The sequence below is a fragment of the Agelaius tricolor genome, unplaced genomic scaffold, assembly GCF_023055355.1.
Source record: "Agelaius tricolor isolate 1412-34295 unplaced genomic scaffold, bAgeTri1.0.p SCAF_7, whole genome shotgun sequence".
Lineage (NCBI taxonomy): Eukaryota > Metazoa > Chordata > Aves > Passeriformes > Icteridae > Agelaius > Agelaius tricolor.
Window position 1 is genome coordinate 16,436,410 of NW_027269267.1, and position 21,643 is coordinate 16,458,052.

The following is a 21,643-nucleotide window of genomic DNA, read 5'->3' on the forward strand; positions in this document are numbered from 1 at the left end:
AAGTTTTTTTTAAATCTGCACAGGGTAACAAAAAAACCTCATAGCCAGAATACATTAAAGAGGGAAAAAAACCTCATAGCCAGGATACATTAAATAGGAAGTCATCAAAAACTCGTATTGCTGACACTTCAACACCCTAACATTTGCCTTGAAGTGTCTCAGTTTACATATGACAATGATGAAATGTCATCATGGCACTTCTCCTGTGGCAAACACTGTGGGCTGGAAACTTTCAGAGCCTTTTAATTTCTGGTGGTACCTGCTCAGGGGCTCGGTGGGTTGGTACTGTTCCAAAAAGAGAGCAGCATTCTTGCCCTGAAAGGAAGAATCCATCCTGCAATGAGAGTAGAGGAATGGTGGGCAACAAGGTGCTTCAGAGATGTTGCCCTGTGTAGGAAACATCCCATGGAAACATGAGGCTTGTGGACAGACACAAGTGGCCTCTCAGATGGGGGAGTCAGCCAGGACCTGGCAGTGACCCACTGGGCACAGGAATCCTGGTTCTGGTCCGTTCCACTGACATGAGCCAAGCTAACATATGGAGAGGTGCTCTGGAAGAGATGTGTCAGGAATAACATCAGCTGTTGAACAGTGCCAGGGTTCTAGTGCAAAATCTGCATTTTTATTAAAGACATATTTTGGAAGGCCCATTCAAAAATACATTGTGCTCAGTAAAAATTAACCATTTCCATGCTGATAATTAAGGTTACCACAGGATTTTTTTTTTCTCTTTTAGAATATTTACAGCAACAATAGAAATTGTACAGAAGTAAAGAATGGAATACATGCTCAAAAAAAATTTGGTAAGGTGTACCAACAACATGATACAAAGGGTTGTATACAAACACTTTACAAATGGTTTATTAACTTGCATGAAGTCATCCTTAAATATTCAACACATTTTAAAATCAATTTGTATTCCAGGATTAAAAAGGCTAACACCACAACATATCCCTTCCACAACAGAAAGCACGGTAGATTTAAAAGTTTGTGCGCTTTAGATTTTTAATAGCTGTTAAAAACATCAGGGAATCTTATCCATAAACTTGTAGGTTTTGAAAGCTGCCTCCCCAGCCTGTTAATCTGTACTGGCAGATAGTGAAAAAAAAATCCTAAATTTGTTTTTTATTTTTTCTTTCTTCCAAATGTCACAAATTTAAAATCAAACATTCCACAGTGGAGACCTAAGCAGTCTTGGAATTCCTTATCAGATTAACCAGATTTTAAGATGCCTGCATAGATTTCAAAAAAAAATTTATGGTTTCTGGGAAGATTTTAGCTTACTGGTCCATATAACCCAAATATAAACTTACTTCTTTCAATTAGTCAAATCCTTCAGTAGTACGAGTCTAAGATGTGCACTAGCAAAAAAAAAAAAAAAAAAAAAAAAAAAAAGTCAAGACAGTTCCCTATGCTTAAAGTTTTGCCTTGTAACCAAAGAGTTAAAAACTCTGCCACTGGATTTACATGTCAGGAGTTTACACCCAGAGGTTCATATCCTACAGGAAAATTGGATAGCAGCTTCCACCTTGTGCTATGAAGATGCTTTATCTTTATGCTAATGGAAAGCTCTGACAGACAGCAGCTACTTCACAACGCATTTCCACGCCTGTACAATTATGATGCCACCTTGCATTTCTCAGAACAGATCCAGAGAAACAATGCCCTGTGAAAACAGAGACCTGGTGGAAGGAAAAGCCTGGTAGGCAGTGAGTTTTGGTGGGGGCACAATGAGGTAAGGTATCTCACCCAGATGAAATGGAAAATTAAAATGAAGGAAATCCTGAGCAAGTCTAAGGATAGCTGTTTGAGTAAAACAGCAAAAAGGGTGGAGTAGTAGATAAGGCCTCTAACTCCCTGAAAATCTGCACTAGAGAAACAACAAAGAACAAGGCAACTGCAATATTTGAGAACCACAAGGGGAAGGCCAAGGGAAGACTGCAAAGCAGTGCAAAGGATGGCACTAAGATTCTAGAGAGAGAGAGCTCAGATGGCTTGGAGGTTTCAGAAGTATTTCAGATGAAGGCCCAAAAATACTTTATTACATGGTTGCTAACAGTACCTAGAGGAAGAATCTTTTTAGGTGTCTCTTCAAAATTTGGAGTCAATAATAAGCTCAGAATAAACAAACCCAACCTCAACCACATTCTGCAAGAGAGAGGAGGTAGATTGACTTGCAGAGAACACAAGAGATGTGTAGTCATTCTTAGGCTAAGACACAAATTCCATGTTCAGGCTCATGGGCCATGTTTCAAGAGTCACTCTTGCCTGGCTGCATATTTTGTTATGTTCTAAAAGAGCCTGAGAAGCAGGCTCATTGGTGGAATGAAAGCATCCAAACATAGTGGGGCCAGTCCTCTCACACTTCACATGCATCTTCCACAAACCCCAGCTTTTGCACCAAACAACTGGTGCACACAAGGTCACAAATCTGTATCCAAGCAGAACTCAGAACAAGTAAAATGCAGACCGAATCCATCAGATTTACCTGTGCTGTCTCATGTGGTAGTTGTTAAGACACTCCACTGAGAGAACAGATGACCTAACACAGCTTTTTTCTTACAATTGAAAGAGGATCTCCTATAAAATCTGCTTTGCTAATTTTAATGAAATTTGCTTTGTGGTTGCAAAATGAGGAATCTTCTGTTTTCAGTACAACATTCAGTACAGCACAAGCCTTCACTTGCCTGATGAGCCTGAGCATTGATGCACTGCTGCTGCTTGATCATTTGAAAAAGGTGCCAACATCTAGAACTTCCAAGTTTTGTTATATTAAAAGGGTTTACTCAAATCAACCCTTTTAAAAAAAGGTCAGAAGTTAAATGGCTTTTTTCCTCATTCATTACAAACCCAGTTAAGGAATGGTTAATATCATGATACCATTAGAAAGAGCTGTGAGGGAAAGGCACCTGTTCTTAAATAGTGTCTTGATTTGAAGGTTATTCAAAAAGGGTTACATAGGGCACATCACCTTTCCAACCATCTCCTGTGGCACTCCTATTTCAAATGGTGGGCCTACTAACATGAACAACAGCCTAGATGCATTGTTTGTGATATTACCCCATTAACAGATGTAGCATGCATGCTAGCTGGAATGGAAAAAATAAGCATTCATTGCCACCCCACAATTTGCAGTATATCATATATGGCTATCCTTTTCACACTCTTTGTGTGACTGGGATGCAAATATTGTCCCAGCTCTACTCTGACAGTGATCAACACATACAGAATTAATTACATGCAAGTATTTTGAAGCATGTCTCACTAACAAATCATTACAAGACAACAAAAAAAAAAAGAAACATGAATAAAAACCCCAGTACTTCTAGAGCACAGCTCCTCTTTAAAGTGGCTAGGTTTTGCCTTAGCTACCTAGGTCACAACAGTGCTTTCAGAGCTGTATAATCTGTATTCCCATAGGTTCCCTGTGTTCTTATATGGAGGTCTACAGAACTGTTGAGAATTCATAGCTTTTTCTGGGTGAACCTAGGAATCTACTCAGCTAACACTTCATCTTTTTTGAAGAAAAAAAGAAAAGGCTGGTATGTAGCTTTTTAAACAAGTGAGATTGATCTCCTAAGAGATCTAACTGCAATGACAAGGAAGGGGAAGAGCCTACCACAGGCCACTGCTTCTCAAGAGTCTCTCCAGCCTTGGTCCCAGAAACCAGTTGGTGTGGTAGAGAGAAAGGTGACAAGCCAAATGATGATCTGAGGATGCCTCATGCACTTGGAAGTTTGAAGCCTGCTTTAGTATTGATCTAAAAGAACAAGTGGTGTTTGGGGAATGTTTTAGGAGACAAATCTGGGATCATTGACTTCCTGCCAAGAACTCTGCCCAGTGCTCTCCTGCAACCTCTCAGAGGGGCAACGAAGCTTGGACTGCAATAGACTGAGCAAAAAGCAGAGAATAGGTCAAAGGGACTGCTCTCTGTGGCCAGGCCTGTTGAAAACAGATGTTGTTCTAGGTTAATACATTTACATTGCAGTTTAAAACAACAGCTTAGACACTTACACAATTTCAGTTAGGATGACTTTAAGGTGCTTTTTTTTCAGAAAAGAGCTCAAGAGCTATAACTAAAACATATAGACAAGTTTAGGCAGCTTGAGTTCTGCAAAATTACTACAGTTAATTTCTGAAACTTAGTTTCTTTTTTATTCACATCATCAGTGCTGCCATAAGGCAAAAGATTGCCAAAGAATAAAATACAGTTTAACTAGGATCCTTTACACTAAATAAATCTATAGAGCATGTAGTACAGGACTCACAGACCAGTGCAAAGGAAAGCTCACACTTACAAAAGAGTTTGTTCTGTAATTCTCTTCCTCTTTATTAAGTCAGAAAATCTCAGTCACTATAATAAGACTCCTTTGAAAATCTCGACAAAATTACATTAGCCATATTCTAAATATTGGGAAGCTAAACCAAGTTAAAGATACAGAATTCATCCCAGCACCAGCTGGCCGAGCTACTGGAACTTCTTTCCAACAGAAGAAAATACTACATACATTCAACACAATTTAGTATTCAATGAAAGATACTACAGTTTGTTGAATTCAAGAGGAAAATGCAGTATGAAGTAGAAACAAGTTTCTGTAAATATGGGCCACCAAATACTCAAACATTCCTTGGGTCACCTTTGAAGATTTGCTAACTACTTTAAACAGCTATATGTACAGTCAGGGATCACCCTGATTTAACTTAATGGGTACAGAGGAAAAAAATCCTCTATAAACACTTTTCCTTGCTAGAAATCATAACAACCACATATTGCCCAGTACCATCATCCCCAGCATGAAGATCTTACCAGCAAGCTAAAAACCTTGCAGAGGCAAAAGGATACATATCCACAAAGCACAGAAGAGTCAAGACTGAACACTCCCTGTGAGACTCAATGCACAACCATCAAGGTTGGAAGAAACTTTTAGGATCATCCAGTCCAACCATCAACCACCCCAGTCACCCCTAAACCATATCCCCAAGTGCCACATCCAGATGCCTCTCAAACACTTCCAGAGTCGGTGACTGCACCACATCCCTGGACAACTTATTCCAATGCCTGAACACTCTTTCAGTGATCTTTTTTTCCCTAATATCCAATTTGAACCTCTCCTGGCACAACAGAAGGTAATTTCCTCTCATCCTTTCACTTGAGACACGTGAGAAGAGGCTGATCCTCACCTGGCTACACCTTCCTTTCAGGTGGTTGTAGAGAGCAGTGAGGTCCCTCTGAGATTCCTTATTCCAGACCAAACACCCCCAGCTCCCTCAGCCACTCTCGTAAGACTTGTGCTCCAGGCCCTTCCCCAGCTCTGTTGCCATAAAAGAGACATTCAAACTGCACTGCCTAGAGCCCCAGTCTCTCAGGAAGTGCTTTTGTGAGGGATTTCAGTGGCATCAGCCCATTTCAAACAGGGCTAAAAGGGCTCACATAGCTGTGACCAAGCAATGAATCTAACAGAGACTGCTAAAATAAGCTGCTGACAGGGACAACAAGTAAGTATCACAATATCTTTCCTGGATGCCCACTGAACTTAGAAAAAACTGAATACCCTTTCATGTCTATTGTATTTATATATGCTATATATATGATATATCAATACGGTGCATATATCATATATAGAGAGATATTATATATCATATCTAGCTATAGAAAAATCACATGCATATTTCTTGCAGGCAATTGACAAAGGAAGAATTCCTATTTTTTAATTTTTCAAATTTAGTAGACTTATTTTTAGTCCTGGACATAACTGATATAACATCCTTCCACACTGTTCTTTCTGACAACAATTTTTACAGTAGTGGTGCCGAATTTGCTGTTGTTAGAGCTTTGGTATGACTCAAGAGGTACTGAACAGCATGTCCAGTTTGCATTGTTATTCAAGTTGGAAGTTACTGCCTCTGCTGCTTCTGTTAACTTAATCTATGGCTAAATCATTCAATTTACATTCAGGTTAATCTCTTTTTGGAAAAGACAGTGTATTTGCAAGTACAGGTGTCTTACGAAGACAGCATCTAGAAAACAAAGTGTGCTGCAGAGTAATGAGGGAGTGAAACTAATGTGTTTAAAAAGGAAAGATTGTATTGTTCTGACACTACAGGCCTGGCTCTCCTCTTATTGCACAAAGTTTAGACTGGCATAACTCTTTTGACTCCTGCTGGCTCACCTTTGATTTACTTTACTGGTAGCAACAGAGGAATCAGGGTGTGTATTTGCTACACTTGACATTCACCAAGGTAAAGGCAGTTTTAACTGTGTTGTACAGGAGACTGGAGCCCAAGATCTAGTATTTTGCTGAGACTGGTAGCTGAACTGGGTATGGGAATATTTGGATAGTAAGACCTAAGGAGAAGTCAAATTGCATGGCAACCTTCTCCCTCAATATCCAAATATCAGATTTGTAGCTTTAAATATATCCTGAAATATAATAAAAAGTGCAAGAGTAGTTTAAATTCTAATACAGTGTTTATCTTATTAGTTAATAGATTGCTAGAGATGTAAAATACACATATGCATAAAAGCTAATACCATGATCTGCAGTGCCATGCTATGCTTAAGTGTCAAAGTTTTGCATTTCACTTGCAATTCATGCTGTGTTTCTTTGGTTTTCACCCCTGCTATTAAGTGGAAGAGCACCTGCTTTTGCTTGTAGTAATGGGGCACTTTATCTCTTTAGAAGAAAAAAAATTTGGTACTGGGGCTCTGTGCTCTTGATGCAGATGCAGAAATCCCATTAATATTACTAGGAAAGCTAAGGACAGGGGAGAACATACCACATTTAGATTACTGTACAGTTCTGCAGTCTCTTACATTTAGCCAATACTTCCAACAAAATAGCCCATAATAAAGCTTGGAATCAAATTTTGTCTTTTGTTTGTTACCAATAATGCCTGTAATACTGGGCTCTCATAGCCAAGCAAGATCCATACTGTTACAGTCACGTTTATATCCACATTCAGCTTCCTTTTATTAGAAGTATAATACTGCACTTTATATCACAAATGTATAAAAAATATGGCAGATAGTGTCATAACAATACTTTTCTTTTAAATGAGTATATTTAAAAAACAGACAGTTATTTTCCATTTATATATATATATTTATATATAGAATAAAATACTCCTGATGCAATATATAAATGTTACTGTTAGTTTTTTATAGAAACTACTGTAGCTGTTGCACTGCTTCACAATGTTTCAAACAGCTCAAAATAACTTTACATTATAACATAAAAGATATGATTATAACAGTACGATATTAGGTCATCATAAATAAATATTACAAATCCTATCAAATATGGAAGTTTAAAAAACAAATTTAAGACATACAATTTAACTTTAAACCCTTAACAGGGATACACTTTTATCACATAAACCCCACTGTTTTAACTAGGCAGCAAAAAATGTAGTAAGGGCATAGGCCTAGACAATGTTTTCACCCTTGTAAGTGCCAATACATACCAGAAGTCTCCCAGCTTTCAGACAGAGATGTGCACTAAGCTGGAATGTAAATGAGAGAAAATGACCACGCATTTTTCTCCCTGACCGGCACACTCTGCCTGGCGTCCAGTGACATTTCTGATGACTGGTAACTCATAGTTCCGCTCGTGCTCCTGTAAATCCCTGACTCTCTCGTGGTGATGCTGAACAGCATCGCTCCACACGCACATATTGCACACCTGTATACAGCTGAAAATGCAGTCTTACCATCAGCAGAGCACCACGCTCCCCTGTGCTGATCTCCCCCCTATGCTGGTCTCTTTGCTGGGTGCCCCTACAAGGCCGTCTCTTTGAGATCGTTCAGGTTGGGCATGCGCGCCCGGTTGGCGCGGCCGTAGCTGTGCCCGTTCTGGCCGCCCTTGGCCGGCAGCTGGTCCGAGTAGGGGGGCCCGTCGCTCCCGGCCCGGTTCACGGGGGACACGTGCCAGGTGGGCTCCAGCTGGCTGGGGATCTGCAGCGTGGGCCGGCTCTTCGCCTGCGGCTCCGGCCGCACGCTGCTGCTGCCGCTGCTGGAGCTCTGACTCAGGGGATGGATCCGCACTTCAGGAAAAGAGGCTTTGGCTGGCTGGCTGGGTAAGGGCTGGAAGCGCGGCTCGGCAGCCACGGGGTGGTTTGAAGAGAGGTGTAAGAGCTTCCGAAGAGATTTTAACGGCTGGCTCTGAAAGACACGCAGAAAAGTTCCATCATATCAGACCTCCCATAAAAAAGCTGTCCTATCCTAAACTGAACATCTTAAACTTTACGGGACTTCTTCACTTTTAGTTCGTATTTGTTTGATAAATTTCATTCCAAGCTATGACTACACACCTGAGAAAATGCCTTCTCATCACAGTCCAATCTATTAGCTACCTGAAAAGATGGAACCTTTTCTCCCTCAGAAAAAAATTGCTCCCGTCAGTTATTTGATCCTTGTTTCCTTTGAAAATGCAGGCATAGAAAATTGCATTAGCTGTCCATCTGTCTGCTATTAACTTAAGAACCTCAGCCACACTTTATGAGGAACAGATTTCAGAAATACAAGTTCTTAAAAATGTTGTGAACATAAATTAGGGGTTGGAGTGAGTCTTGAGTAACCATCTGCACTGAAAGGAGGTCTGGCAGAACTCAGAAGTTACATATTTTGTTTTCTGGCAGCTGGTGATAGGCAGCTCCAGTCTCCCACAGCTCCTTTCACTGGTCAGCAGGTTGAAGGAGAATGGTGATGCAGGGTTACAAAAAATGGGTAGCAAGAACCTGGGGAAGCCTAAGTTCACAAAGTGGTATGAAAGCAGTCTTGTTAAATTCCACAGATCACAGAGCAACTTGTTTCTTCAAACACTGCAGCTGCAACAAACCCTCTTCAGTTTCCAATGTGACAACAATGGAGCATGGCACTGACACTCCCTCCCAAACACTGCCCACTGAGCTGGTTTTAGAACTGGAGAAAATAAAGTTGCACTATTGCAGTGCTATGCTCCAAAAATGTAGCCTGCTGAAACTGCAGTCTGTGCCAGCCAGACTGTAACATGGTCTGGATGCTTCGGTGACCACATCAAGTATCAAACTCTGCTGAGCAGCAGCCAACCCTCAAGATTCACCATTCCTTACAGAGCTGACTTAAGGGCTTTGGTACAGCACTGCATTGCTACCATAGCACTGACGCACTGCTTGCCTATACTACAAAAACATAACCAATGTTTCAAAGGGCTCAAAGACTGACAAAGGACATTTAATCTCTCTTTTCCTTGTCATTCATGTCCATATTTAAAAAAAAATTATGCAGGACTACAGGTACATCTAGTGAGCAAGGAACTAGAAAGCTGGGAAATAATGTCAAATGCAATTCTTCTATTCACCAGAGAAAAACCTGTCAAGATGTATCAGTGATATTAATATAGAGGGAATTGATAATGCCACTTACATGAGGCTGGATTTCTGTCATCTTCTCAGGATGCCAATCCTTCTGCCTGCTGCTCTGGTGATTGGAAGAATGAATGGCTTTCTGTAATGCCAAGAGATCCTGACTTTCAGTATTAGGCATCTGCAACAAAATATTAAATACTTGTCTCCTAGTATTTTCTTAAGAATAGCTGTAAATAATTTCCCACAGTTAATTACAGAACACAAGTGAAGCCCATTACTGCAGCAGAATTGTAATGACCTCTCAATTATTCTCCCCACAGTAAGAGCTAGTGGCTGTGGACATCATGCAGATTTGCAGTACCCTTAGCCCTTAAAGCATTCACATGCTGTTAGTGTCATTTGCTGTAAGAAAGAGCAGTTAAACAAGGCATCAAAAATAAAATTAAAACCAAAATATTGTTGAGCCTCATCTTCATTTAAAAAGCATTCCATACTGCAGTTAAGACCATGGATCAGTTCTATAAATTTGCTCCAGAGTGAAGCAGACCAAAATCCCTCTAAACTGATCTCTTGACTGACATCACAAAACCAAGAGCTTTCTCTATTCCCGTCTTTCTTCTCCTCCACAAATATCCCAAACTAAAGCAAAAATTAAGAAACAGCTGAAACTTTACAGCAGAAAGATAATTTAAAACTTACATGTAGCTTTTTATCTCATTTCAAGAATTGTAAGTAAAAAGAGGACAGTCAAAATATAATCTATTTTTAATGCAAGCTGTCTTTTATCATGAACAATCAGGACAAACAAAAATACAACAGACACATGAGCAAAGTTCTTTCCAGATAATCCATTGTTAATATTTGATTTATTTAAATTTATATATAAAGGAGTAGTTTGTATAAAAAATTATGTATTTACAATACAGTTATAAACCAAACCAGGTTAATTTTTTTTTTCTGAATGAAACATAATCAGACAGTTTAATTTTAAACATACAATTTCACAACTATTTCCCTTCCTTAGTCTTACTCCCAAGGCTCATTCTCTCTGGAACTGTGTATGTTACATTTTCACTATATCAAATACTATAAAAAAAAATTTTTAGGAACAATGTTTCAACAAAACTGCCAATTTTACTTAAATTTATCGAACTGGCCCAAGATACTTAACTGGCATGAAGAGGAAGTGATACCATGAAAATAAACCACATGCTGCTGTAGTCAGTAAAACAACTTTACTGGAGCATTTTACAGTGTTACTGTACTTAAAAATTAATACCATTGGCAGAGTGACTACAGGAAGTTTTTTCAAAGAAGAACTATGCTTTAAATTATTCTTTGAATTAAAAAGAGGAAAGAGGGATTTCTTGATGCTCGGATTCTCGCCGTTGGTTGAGTCTGTCTGCAATATAAGACACAAAAACTAAATGCATAATATTTCAATTCAAGAGATCTGCCCCTTACTAAGTTAACTTTTCTTTTTTTGGTAATTCAACAATACATGTTATCAAGCCTATAATTTGCTTTTGGAAAATACAATAATGATTGAAAAAAGCCTATGGAACAAATTCAAGGAACTCAATGCATAGAAAGCATGTAAAAAAAAGATCAGCACACCTATTCTTATATCCATGTTCATTAGGAATACAGAATATGTTTATTTCAAAGGCTTTTGGAAATACCTCGTAGCTCTTGTTGACTTTACTGAGCTTTGAATTAAATCCTGTAACTCTGGCAATCATTTGTATTTCTGATAATGACCTAAAGCAGTATGACATTTCTCATTTTTATATAAAGAAAATATTAAAGATCCACTAACAATAATAGGAGTTGGTTTCAGAATGAGCAGTTGATAGTTACACTTGGGAAAAAAAAAAGCCTTCTATTTTAAACCTGCAATAAGAACTAAGGCTCCAAGATGAATTATTTCAGTTCTAACATAAATATGCCATTAGCAGCTTCACGTGTAGCTGCAAGTACACTGGCTGGTTTATTTTAATTTATGGAGCACAACCAAAGAGCTTACCAGTAGATGAATGAACAACAAACAGAACTATAAATGGGTCTATTTCTCCCCTGATCAGGTGCAAACAAGCATAGGACACATATATAGTGCCTTGCATTTTCCTGTCTATCTGAAGAAATCTATTATGGAATAGAATTAATATATAACTAAATACAATGACAAGTGCACTACCAAAAGCATGGGCTTTCAAATAGCTTTTCCAGCTTCTAGATTTCATCCAAGTTAATGAAAATCAATAATTAGCATAGCTTATGTTCAGGAACTTTATGGTCAGAAGAATTTCCTGTTTCAAATTCAGTAAATTAAAAGTAAATGAAAGCACTGCTAAGAGAAATGCTCACCTGAAACTGCTTTTTCCAAAGCAGGTAATTTCTTCAGACCCATAGCTTGAAATAAGTGCAAAAATCTGCAAAACGCAGGCTCCTCTGAAGATAGTGCCTACTCACACTGTGCACAACCCTCATGGATATCAAATTGTTTGGTGGCAAATGACATAAAACTGTGATTCTAACAATCCTCAAAACCTTTTGCTACATTACTAAAACACTTCAAGCAATGAAAAGGAGAATGGATAAGAACAGCTCTGCAAAAACAGTATTGCAAATATCCCTTAACAGGCAGTAACAATTGCTAACCCACAAGGTACTGCACCTGGAGAACTCTAGGGAGAATGATTGATGGGAACAACCTGCAGGAAGAAGTGTCAGGAACGGGGAGCAATTTTTGGCTGTTAGATATTTTAAGAATGATATTACTAAGATGTCTTCAATCCAATTTCAGGTATCTTTTACAACTCCTGTGATGATGATCACCAGCAAAATGAGACTTGCCCAAGGATATCAGAAGTAAATCATAGCTAGCTACTATGTGCTTCCTAGCTCTGTGACAGTCCCCAGGTCTAATTTGTTATTTCTTGCTTAAAGTCTGTATTTGAGCAAATAACTGGAATTTCATACTTGTAGGACTCTACATGAATTGTGGGTCTCAGAAAAAACCCTTGGGTAGTATCAAGCTGTCTATTAAGACTTTTAATAGGAATTCATAGAAAACATTGTATGTGTAGTTGAAGAGCTAATATTTCAGTGCTGTGAACAACTTTTACGACTAACACCAAATCTGGTGCTGAATTGAAGACAGTAATTTTATTTTGTGCTGGTAGATCCTAAAGACTGTCCCAGAGTTTGTTAGGTAGATGTCTTCAACTAAGAGATGAAGAGGAACAAAGACCAGAGTCTGAGCCAGACACTTGTACACCCATCAGTGGTGCAGCCTATGCCTAGACACTGTCCTGGTAATCAGCTGTAAGTAGAAATGAAAGGAGGTTTTTCTGGCTCTGGTTTGATCCAAAACTTAAGTTGATCTCAGCAAGTTTCTAGCTGAGGATGAAAGAGTTGTATCACTATATTATTTCACTAATTTATTAATCTTTTTGTGAGATTCCACCTCTAAGTAGCAAACACAGTTTTTTCCCTTCTCTCTCTCTTCTATTCCTCTCTACCCCTCTTTTTAAGAGTGAGAAGAAACAGGAGTAAGGATTATATCTAAACCTGCCTTAGCCTGTAATCAGTGATGGTTTTGGTAGCTATAAATCAAGAAGCTTTTGATTTAGGTGTTCAGTAAAATGCCAGATTTGGAGAGGCAATACAATCCAGAATGTATTTCTTTCACACAGTTTAATGTGTAGGTAATCAATACACCATCTTTCAGCTGAGATATTGGAGTCTTGTCTGCCACCATGTCTGCATGGCTGGAATCAGAGTAGAGTACAGCAATGCAAATTTAACACCTTTTTTTTTTCCCCTAAAAATGCATCACTGGAACCAATGGCCTTAGGCATTATCCTTACATGGACATTTTGGTATCAACCAGTCCCAGAGCTGTAATGTAGACATTTAATGCAGTTTAATACAGATGATTATATTTGAGCTGCCTACAGGTATGAGGGTGAACAAGTTCAGAAGGAGAGGTAGATGCCATTGTTGTAAATCCCACCCAGCAGGAAGGTGAGGTGCATTTCTGAGTGCTAATTAATATACATATGCACATGTTCCACACAGTTCAAAGAAATTTAAAAAAAACCCAAAACAACAAAAAACGTGATAATCACTCCTCTCTCCCAATTTTCAACAGATCAGCCCTCCACCAACTCTCAATCCTATCACCTCACACCTTGACAGTAAATATTTACATTAAGTCATTCCCCTTTGCCAGGAGTAAGCATGATTTACTCAATTCTGAGAATATTCAAAACTTTAACTGCATTTACACTTACAGGAACATTACAATTTTAAATGTTTTACTGCTTCCAGAGCTGTCATTTAAGAATGAGATTATGTTTAGGTTACTTCAGTTATTAGGGATATCTTTATTATAAATACTTGTGAAATATTAGTATACCACTACTTTCTGATAATAGAAAGTCCTTTCTCCCTCCCAAAAACTTTATGAAAATGTAAAAATGTATGAGACACCAAAGACTTATACTGAATAACAAAAGCCACAATCCATTCCCTCAACAAAACATGAAACACTTAAGAATGGTTAAGACACATCATCCTTATTCCAGCCATGGAATGCATCAAGAAGACAGAGGCTGTTACCAAGACACTTCCATGAAAAAGACTGGAAAGAATTCTCATTTGTTACAGTTTCATTTTCTCTGTATGGCTGCCCGAAACTATTCAAGCTCTGGGGACACACAAGAATTAAGTTACTATTCTTGGAATGGTATCACCATATCCTGAAAAAGAATTTGTTGCAACATCATCTTAAAACTTGCATCAAAACTGGCTCTCAAAGGGTCTGAATAAAAACAAAGGTGTAGGTTTGGATTTCTTCACTCTCTAGTCCTAGTAAGTGAAGAAATATTTGAAAAGGCAGAAAAATCAACCCTGAACAGAAGAGGAATTTGATTTTCATATAGTGAGGAGAGAAAATAAAAGAAGTGTATACACATATAACAATAAATAATACAAAGGTACTGTACTAATCTAGCATACTAAAATGGTATAATTCAAAATGAATTAAAGAATACTTCTACTAGAAATGCTGCATACTTACATTTTGAGATTTCTTCTTTTTCTTTTTTATTGCCCTGAAAAAACCTTGCTTTTCTTTCTCCTTGAGCTGTTCTGAGTGACTGTTAAGGTTTTCAGGACTTTTCCTAAATATGAAATAAGGTATTGTAAGAGAAATTTTATTATGGCATTACTTTGCAAATTCTGTGCAATACTGAGATCTGATGCCAAAGAATGTAAATTATTGATTAAAGTAAAAAGTTACTTAAAGTTTTAGCATTCATTGGTTCCAGGGTTACTACACAAGTACCAGATAGAGTTATTACAAGGGATAGGAGGTACACAGTGTTAGGGTAAAATAATTAGTTTAAACCAATGAATAGTTTTATTAAGGGACAAGGAAAGCATGCATGTGTTCTTTTAAGCCAGATATTTAATATTCAAATCAAAATATCACACACAAGGTCTTTTAGGAAAATGAAAAGCATATCTGAGAGAACATACAAATCAAAGCACAGGTCCAGTTTATCCATTGCTTGCTGGAGAAGCAGGAGTTGCAAAGTTGGCCAGAGAGAACCACTTTCAACTGCACTTCCTGACCCTTGCTGCCATGGTTCCAAATCTATCATCAGGGAAGCTGGGGATCTACTGTTGTCCATTTCAACTTAAAACCTTCCGTTAGTTTGCTATGCGTGAGACAGTGCTGGCAAAAGGAGGCGACCCAAAAATGGAACAGGTGACTTGCCTGAAGACTGAACTTCTGCCTTTTAACTCAACTTACACGTCTGAAGCAACTACAGCTGATAAATAACACGTTACTTTCAAGATAAACAGTATACCATGCATGTGAAGTACTTATACAGGGTAAAAAGATGGTTTACAAGGACAGCGGTGAGACATAACTGATTGCACTTCTTTAGTGCCCTTTAAATAGCTTGAAAATTGAAAATGGTGCAGGAAAGCATCACAGAAATATTTTCAGAGATTTCAATCTCTTTAGTGCATTAAAAAATACACCCAAACCAGCTCAAATATTTAGTTTCCTTGATCATGACGCACAGCTACATATCCAGAAAGAAATTACAGAATACTAGAAAATCTTGGAACTAACAAGTAAAGATATTACAAGGACAAGTAGGTGGATGATGTAGCCTAAGTCATATTAGAAATAATGCACTGATTTTCACAATAACATCATTAAGTGCCAGAACAAGCTCCTTGGTGAAGTGCACTTCCCATCTTTGACATTTCCAATCAGGACCCAATACTCCTCTGGGAGAAACAAAGCCAACAGGTCTGTCTCTGGGCCTGGATCCCAGAGGATGGACAACATTTCATAGCAACTAACATACCAAAAGTCACACTGGGTCTTTTAATAGGCCCTTTTCACGCTTAAATTGCATGAAAACAACAAAAAAAAGATTCCACTGTCTGGAGGGAAAACCTAAAGCAAAGCCACTCTTTTAAGGGCTCTGTATGACAAACAGGAGCAGCTTTTCTTGGAGCAACTGTAATGTAGCAACATTTAACTGTCTAATATAGTTGTCACTGGCTTCTAATTCTGGCTTTAAATGCTATGCTATCAGCTGGTGATTCAGCTGCTACTACATGCCAGGCTGACTTTTTTTTTCCCCAAATAAATGTGAAAAACATAATTGGGGTAGGAATCACTGGAGTCATCCTCCTTGTTGATAAAACCATCTTCACTCTGATAGGTGGTATCAGTTCAATTTCTACACAGGACCACCTCAAGCTTGAAATGTTATCTGCCTCTAAATATAAATGCATGCAGTATTTAAATCCTGTAATAAAGTGCAACTGTTCATTAAGAGAATGGTCTTAGCAAAAAGATTCATAGGCAGAAAGTATGGTAGAAATTTTCCTAATTTAAATTTTTGAGAACTTATATCTAGATGCAGAAATTACATTCAGGTGCATGACAATATATATTTAATATGGACATTACAACACTACTACAGGGAAAAAACTCCAGTTTAATGTAATTATTATACTTATAACAGGTATTTTAAATATACTGATTTGCTAAGGATTCCTGCTGCTGTCATGTCCCTGTATTTGGTACTATTGTAAGTAATGTGACAGGTGTAAGGCATTATTATACAAGTCACTTAAAGCACCAGGGAGAAAGCCAAGGAGTAAAGACTACTGATTACATTCAGTGAACTCAGGAGTCTGACATGACACAGAACACCTGCTGAATTATTTACCAAATGATTTTTACTTGATTTGTTAGAAAAGCTGGAGAAAACCATACACCCCAAGTATGCTGCTTCTACTCAGAAAGTCATGTAAATGGGGCTCAGAATCCTCTGAGCCTTTCCCCAAAGGAGCTCCTGTGCATCCACAGCTGCAAGCATATCCCAAACCATAGTCCCAATGCAAATTATCAACCCAATGATTGCTGTCCACTGAGGAACCAGTGTCAGATCATAAGCAAGACCACAGGAGGTTATTTTATCCTTTAAAATTTTTCAGTGTCTTGCTATAGCTTTTCTATTACTAAGTCTAATCCAAAATGGAGATGCTGTATTTTAACAGGTGAAGTTAATCTACAGAGTGAAGCTTGGAACAATTTTTGCTATACTTTTAGGCAGAGATTCACTCAAGCGTGATTCTTTTCTTTGGCCCAGTGAACCTGGATGAGAAAACTGCTCTCCACAGCAGCTGAGCAGAGAGGAGAGAAATGAAATTCTGCACCATCATTTCCTCTTTATGGCTACAGTGACCAGAGAGAATTGGAAAATAAGGGGCTGAGAACTGCTCATTTTCAATTGCTGCTTACCCAAAAGCCAGTGGTTTTATACTGAATGGTTTATGTCATTAACTCCTATGACTCATAATGCAGTACAGTTGTCTGAAAAAGCATTGACCTTGAAAAGCAACTGCTTCAAAACACATGCTCATTATGTGAAGAGAGTGAACATATATAGCATTATAGCAGGAAGCTTCAACACCAGGATTTTGTACTGAGTAAAAATAGAGCAGAACATTTTGATCGATGATGAAACACTGGGATAATTTAGGCATCCCAAAAGATGATTTTCAGATAATGGACAGTGCAGGAAAAAAATAGGATTATCAAAAAAATCTGTAGAGTCACACAACACTAAATTCTTACAACATACTGTAAGTATCTTGGTATTTTGCATAAAGCTTCAGCTCTTGAAAGCAAACAGCTCCACCAGAGTCTTCTATGTGCTATCTGTTTTAGTAACAAGTAGGAGTAGCCCTAGAGAAGAGCCCCCACTCAGAGAGCTCATTCTCAAGCAGAAACTGAAGGCAAAATGTGCTGTGCTTTGTTATTTTATCTTTGTGTACCTTTTGCATGCTTAGGACATTTAATGTAGAACACATTGATTATTCTGGTCTGAAACATCGGAAAAGGCATAAGTACAAACAGAAATTCTGTGATTATCACTCTAATTTATTACCCCTAGTAAGAAAGGTATCCAGCTTCATGCAGGTGCAATGAGGTGTAGCAGCAAACATGCATGTGGCAAGCAAGCTGATGTGCTTTCACATTAACTAAAAAGAAAAAATAGGAAGCATGTTGCATTCATGCTGCCAATAGAGAGATTCGTATTGCAGACAGCTCTTTTTGGGAGGCAATTCCTCATGCTTGTTTTAGATATTCTTCAGCAACCCTAATCTCAGCAGGCAGCCTGGCTTGGAAACCCTCATGTACTACTCCCTTTATGGATCCAAACACAATTAATGAGTGATGTTTTTGTCTAATGAAGGAGTCACTGAAATAGCAGAACTTTTCTATGAAGATAAATGACAAACATTAACTCTCCAAGTTACCTTTTAGTTTTAGTCAAAGTAAGACCCTTAAGGGGCAGTCACACAGTTACCATTCAGCAAAGGCAAGAAAATGTCAGAAATGAATGAAACCATTCAAATAGATAGTTCAAGATAAGAATCTCAATCCCACAAGTTGAAGCCCACAGTAAAAGGTCATGGTCTAAAAGTCTGGCATTGAAAGCTTAAAATCAAAAGATCAAATCTGAACTCTGTTTGGAGCTGCAATTTTTTTTTATTTTATCATGTGGAAAAGGAGGATTTATTAATTGGAATAAACCCCAGATCTATTATCTCATATACAGAATAACATTCATAATTTGCAATTTCCTGATTTTTTTTATGAATTCCATTAAAGAACTAGAAAATATTTATAATGCTGCACACACAGCTGAACATGCTCTAAGCTAATTTGCTCAGATGCTGGTAACCTTTTACTTTCAGGAATAAAAAGTATGACTATAATGTTACACTGACACTGACACAGCAATATAAAAGTCAGTCGTGTCCTGTTTACAAAAAACCTTATTCTGGAACCTTGAAACTTGACAGTGGATATAGTTTTAAGCCTTTTACTCTTGTAAGAATGATTTTTTTTTCTTTTCTTGAATGACAGAGATTTTGTGTGTGTTTATATATATTATATACATATAAAAATAGTAATATTATTCATAGAGTTTTTCTTATTTATTATTATTGCAGAAACGTATGACTTGTGCTAGAGAAGATATGACAACCTACTTGTCACAGCATGACTACATTTGTGTGGACATAAAAGGTCTAAATAAAAATGCTTTCCAGAAGCCCCCAAATATCTTGTAAGCAGCCAATACAAACACTTCCAATATGATGTGAGATACACTACTGCATGTTGGAATTAATTCTAAAGAGATATTTAGAACTATGACAGTGGTAAAATAATTCAGGCCAATGTTCTGGGAGAATACAATTAAATATTCTGCCAATATTCTGGCAGAATACAATTAAATATCTTGCCTGTAACTACTGAATTTGCCCAGCACAGGACAAAGCCTGTATGAGTAGAAGAGAATAAAACATTTATTCTTGTATAAATTGAAAAAAACTGAGCAAGTTCAAGGTCAGTTACGGGAAATTAAACTCTAGCAAAGAAAAGAATTTCTAGAAGGATAAAAAATTTGCCTGTTTTCAAATCAAATTGTCTGAAGTTCAGAAATGATCTAGTAATTTAAGAGTAAAATCTGATGACAAAAGTCAAGTTTATAATATCTTTATTTTAAAAGGCAGGACAGTGGGGACAGAGCAAAAAAATGCACACAAAGACAGGGGAACATCTGTGACAATTCAGTCTAGCAAACATTCACAGAATCTTTGACAGAAGAAAGGCAACACAGAGCAATAGTATGAGAAGCAATATTTTACAGTAGTGGCAAGTCCAGGTGGAATACATGTCACTCATAATTTGAGATGAATTGTCATGTACCAGTTAGGTATGTTATTCAAACATCAAATATTTACTTCATCATAAAATTGATGTAAGCAGAATCACATTCCATTAGAGCTTTCAACATTTTCATAAGCATTTACACAACTTCTATACAGAAAATTAAGTAGAGGAACACAGACTCTTCACTACTCAGGAATTGGGTTAAGCTGCATTTATGGCACAGAACAATTTTGCAACATTAGACCATTGCCAGGACAACTTGAACAGAGTTAGCAGGTAGAGCTGGGCAGGAAACATTTCAGGAAAATAGGGAATAGGAAAAGAAAAGATAAAGGTAAACATATGCCAAAATAGCAGTAACTTGGTGTTGCAGCTATTGCTATTCTATTTCATAAGAAGAAATGCTTATTCTTCTGTAGATTCTTCTCTCAAAGGAGCTGTTCCACTTTGTGAAAATATTTGAGTACTTTGGAGCAAGGACTTAAATCTAACTGTCTCAAAGTTAATGAAGGGCCTTTTTCACAAGGCCATATTCAGCACCTCTGTGGTCCTTTCACTGTTTTAACAAGATGAAACAGCTTCAAGAGAATACACTGAGGGAACCAGACAATGTCCTCCAGAATAACCTCTGACTTCTGGTTTAGGGCATTCACTTGTTAGATCTAAGATCTTGGTTCAAACCTCTGGTTTAAATAACAAAGACCCTGCACTCAAGTTCCTCACATTCTAAAAAATAATGCTGCCTCCAAAATATTTGTTATTTTGAGAGTATCTCTGGTTTTGACTGGCAATTCTTTCCTGGAGCTGAAGAATCCTCACAATAAAAGGTTAACAGTTATCAGCCAGTTCCTTTGAAAAGTTTTGGTTTTCATAATTTGGCATTATAAATAAAAGAAAGTACTTCATAAAAATATTCCCAACCAGCTCTAATAACACACACTATTTTTTCAGTTCAGAGTTAAAATAACATTATATGTTTCTTTGCAGCCAAGACATTATATTGCTGAATGATATATAAAGCAAAACAAGGTTCCAGTTGTCTTATGTTATATGCAAGATAGAAAGATCCAGATATGAAGGAAAATGTAAAATGGTAAAAGGGTTCAAGAGCAGGAATAAATACCTTCTTTAGCCACACAAGCCACAACATAAGTACCACCGTTTTACATAAATGACCGCTTTCCTCAGCTAAGTCCAGAAAATGGATGTAGGTGGAGCTACTGAAGGACAGGAAGCAGACTCTAGTGAATCAGAGCAGGTGAGAAGGGTTCTGGAGTAAACATCTTCTATTACTGACATAGGTAGAACACCTGAACAGAAGCTGTCCACCACCCACCACCCCCCTTTCTCTTTAAGCACATAATTCTCTGGTTATTTGTGTGAAAACACAGTAAGTCAACAAACCACTGAAACAGTTTAGATAGCATGACTTCATGGCCCTTTCAGAGAGAAGTGTTTCAGAGAGTGGTATAAAGCATAGCTGAACCATGCAAATGTATGCAGCCCATTCCTCTCACCAATCCTGTGAGCTCCATCTACTTATTTTTATTCAATATTCTTTATTGTGATTTTAAAAAATATAAGATTAGGAGTATTTTTGAGCCAAACAGCTCTAAGAAAAACAAAACTATTTCTCTTTGAGTCCTGCAAAGCTATGCATATGCTGTCATTTTATTAGCATAATTAAGGTGCTCTTTGTTATATAATGGAGCCATGTGATGCTTTTAATCTTTTGAAATCAATATAAACCATTAAGATGTCACTTAATCCATTTTCCCATAGATTGTATTCATCTCCTCTGTGTATAAACAAAGAGAGCAGCGGTACCCATTGTAGGGTGAAAATATTCTTCATTAATATAGTACTTTATCTATGGAAACATGCATTTTGATATTTTTTCCACCTGTCTAACAATTCATGCTTCTGGAATCCACAAATTTCTATATATACTACACACACAAGCATTTTGCACTATCTTTACCTAAAGACTAATAGTGGGAAAAAAAT

The 21,643-nt window shown here is 37.6% G+C and overlaps 1 protein-coding gene across 5 annotated transcripts in view; it reads right to left on the reverse strand.

The window, feature by feature from the left end:
* Positions 1–600: 600 nt before the first annotated feature.
* The window catches only part of CDKL5 (cyclin dependent kinase like 5), a 131,413-nt gene continuing 110,370 nt past the window's right edge, over positions 601–21,643 (reverse strand). For 4 of the 5 annotated variants that reach the window (XM_071430442.1, XM_071430447.1, XM_071430444.1 and 1 more), the window contains 4 exons: positions 14,432–14,534; positions 10,625–10,747; positions 9,404–9,523; positions 601–8,161 (listed from right to left, as the gene is read on the reverse strand). In XM_071430442.1, coding sequence (XP_071286543.1) covers positions 7,778–8,161; positions 9,404–9,523; positions 10,625–10,747; positions 14,432–14,534 — 730 coding nt within the window. In that variant the 3' untranslated portion in view covers positions 601–7,777. The remainder of the gene's footprint in view (positions 8,162–9,403; positions 9,524–10,624; positions 10,748–14,431; positions 14,535–21,643) is intronic. The other variant, XM_071430445.1, reaches the window with a different exon arrangement.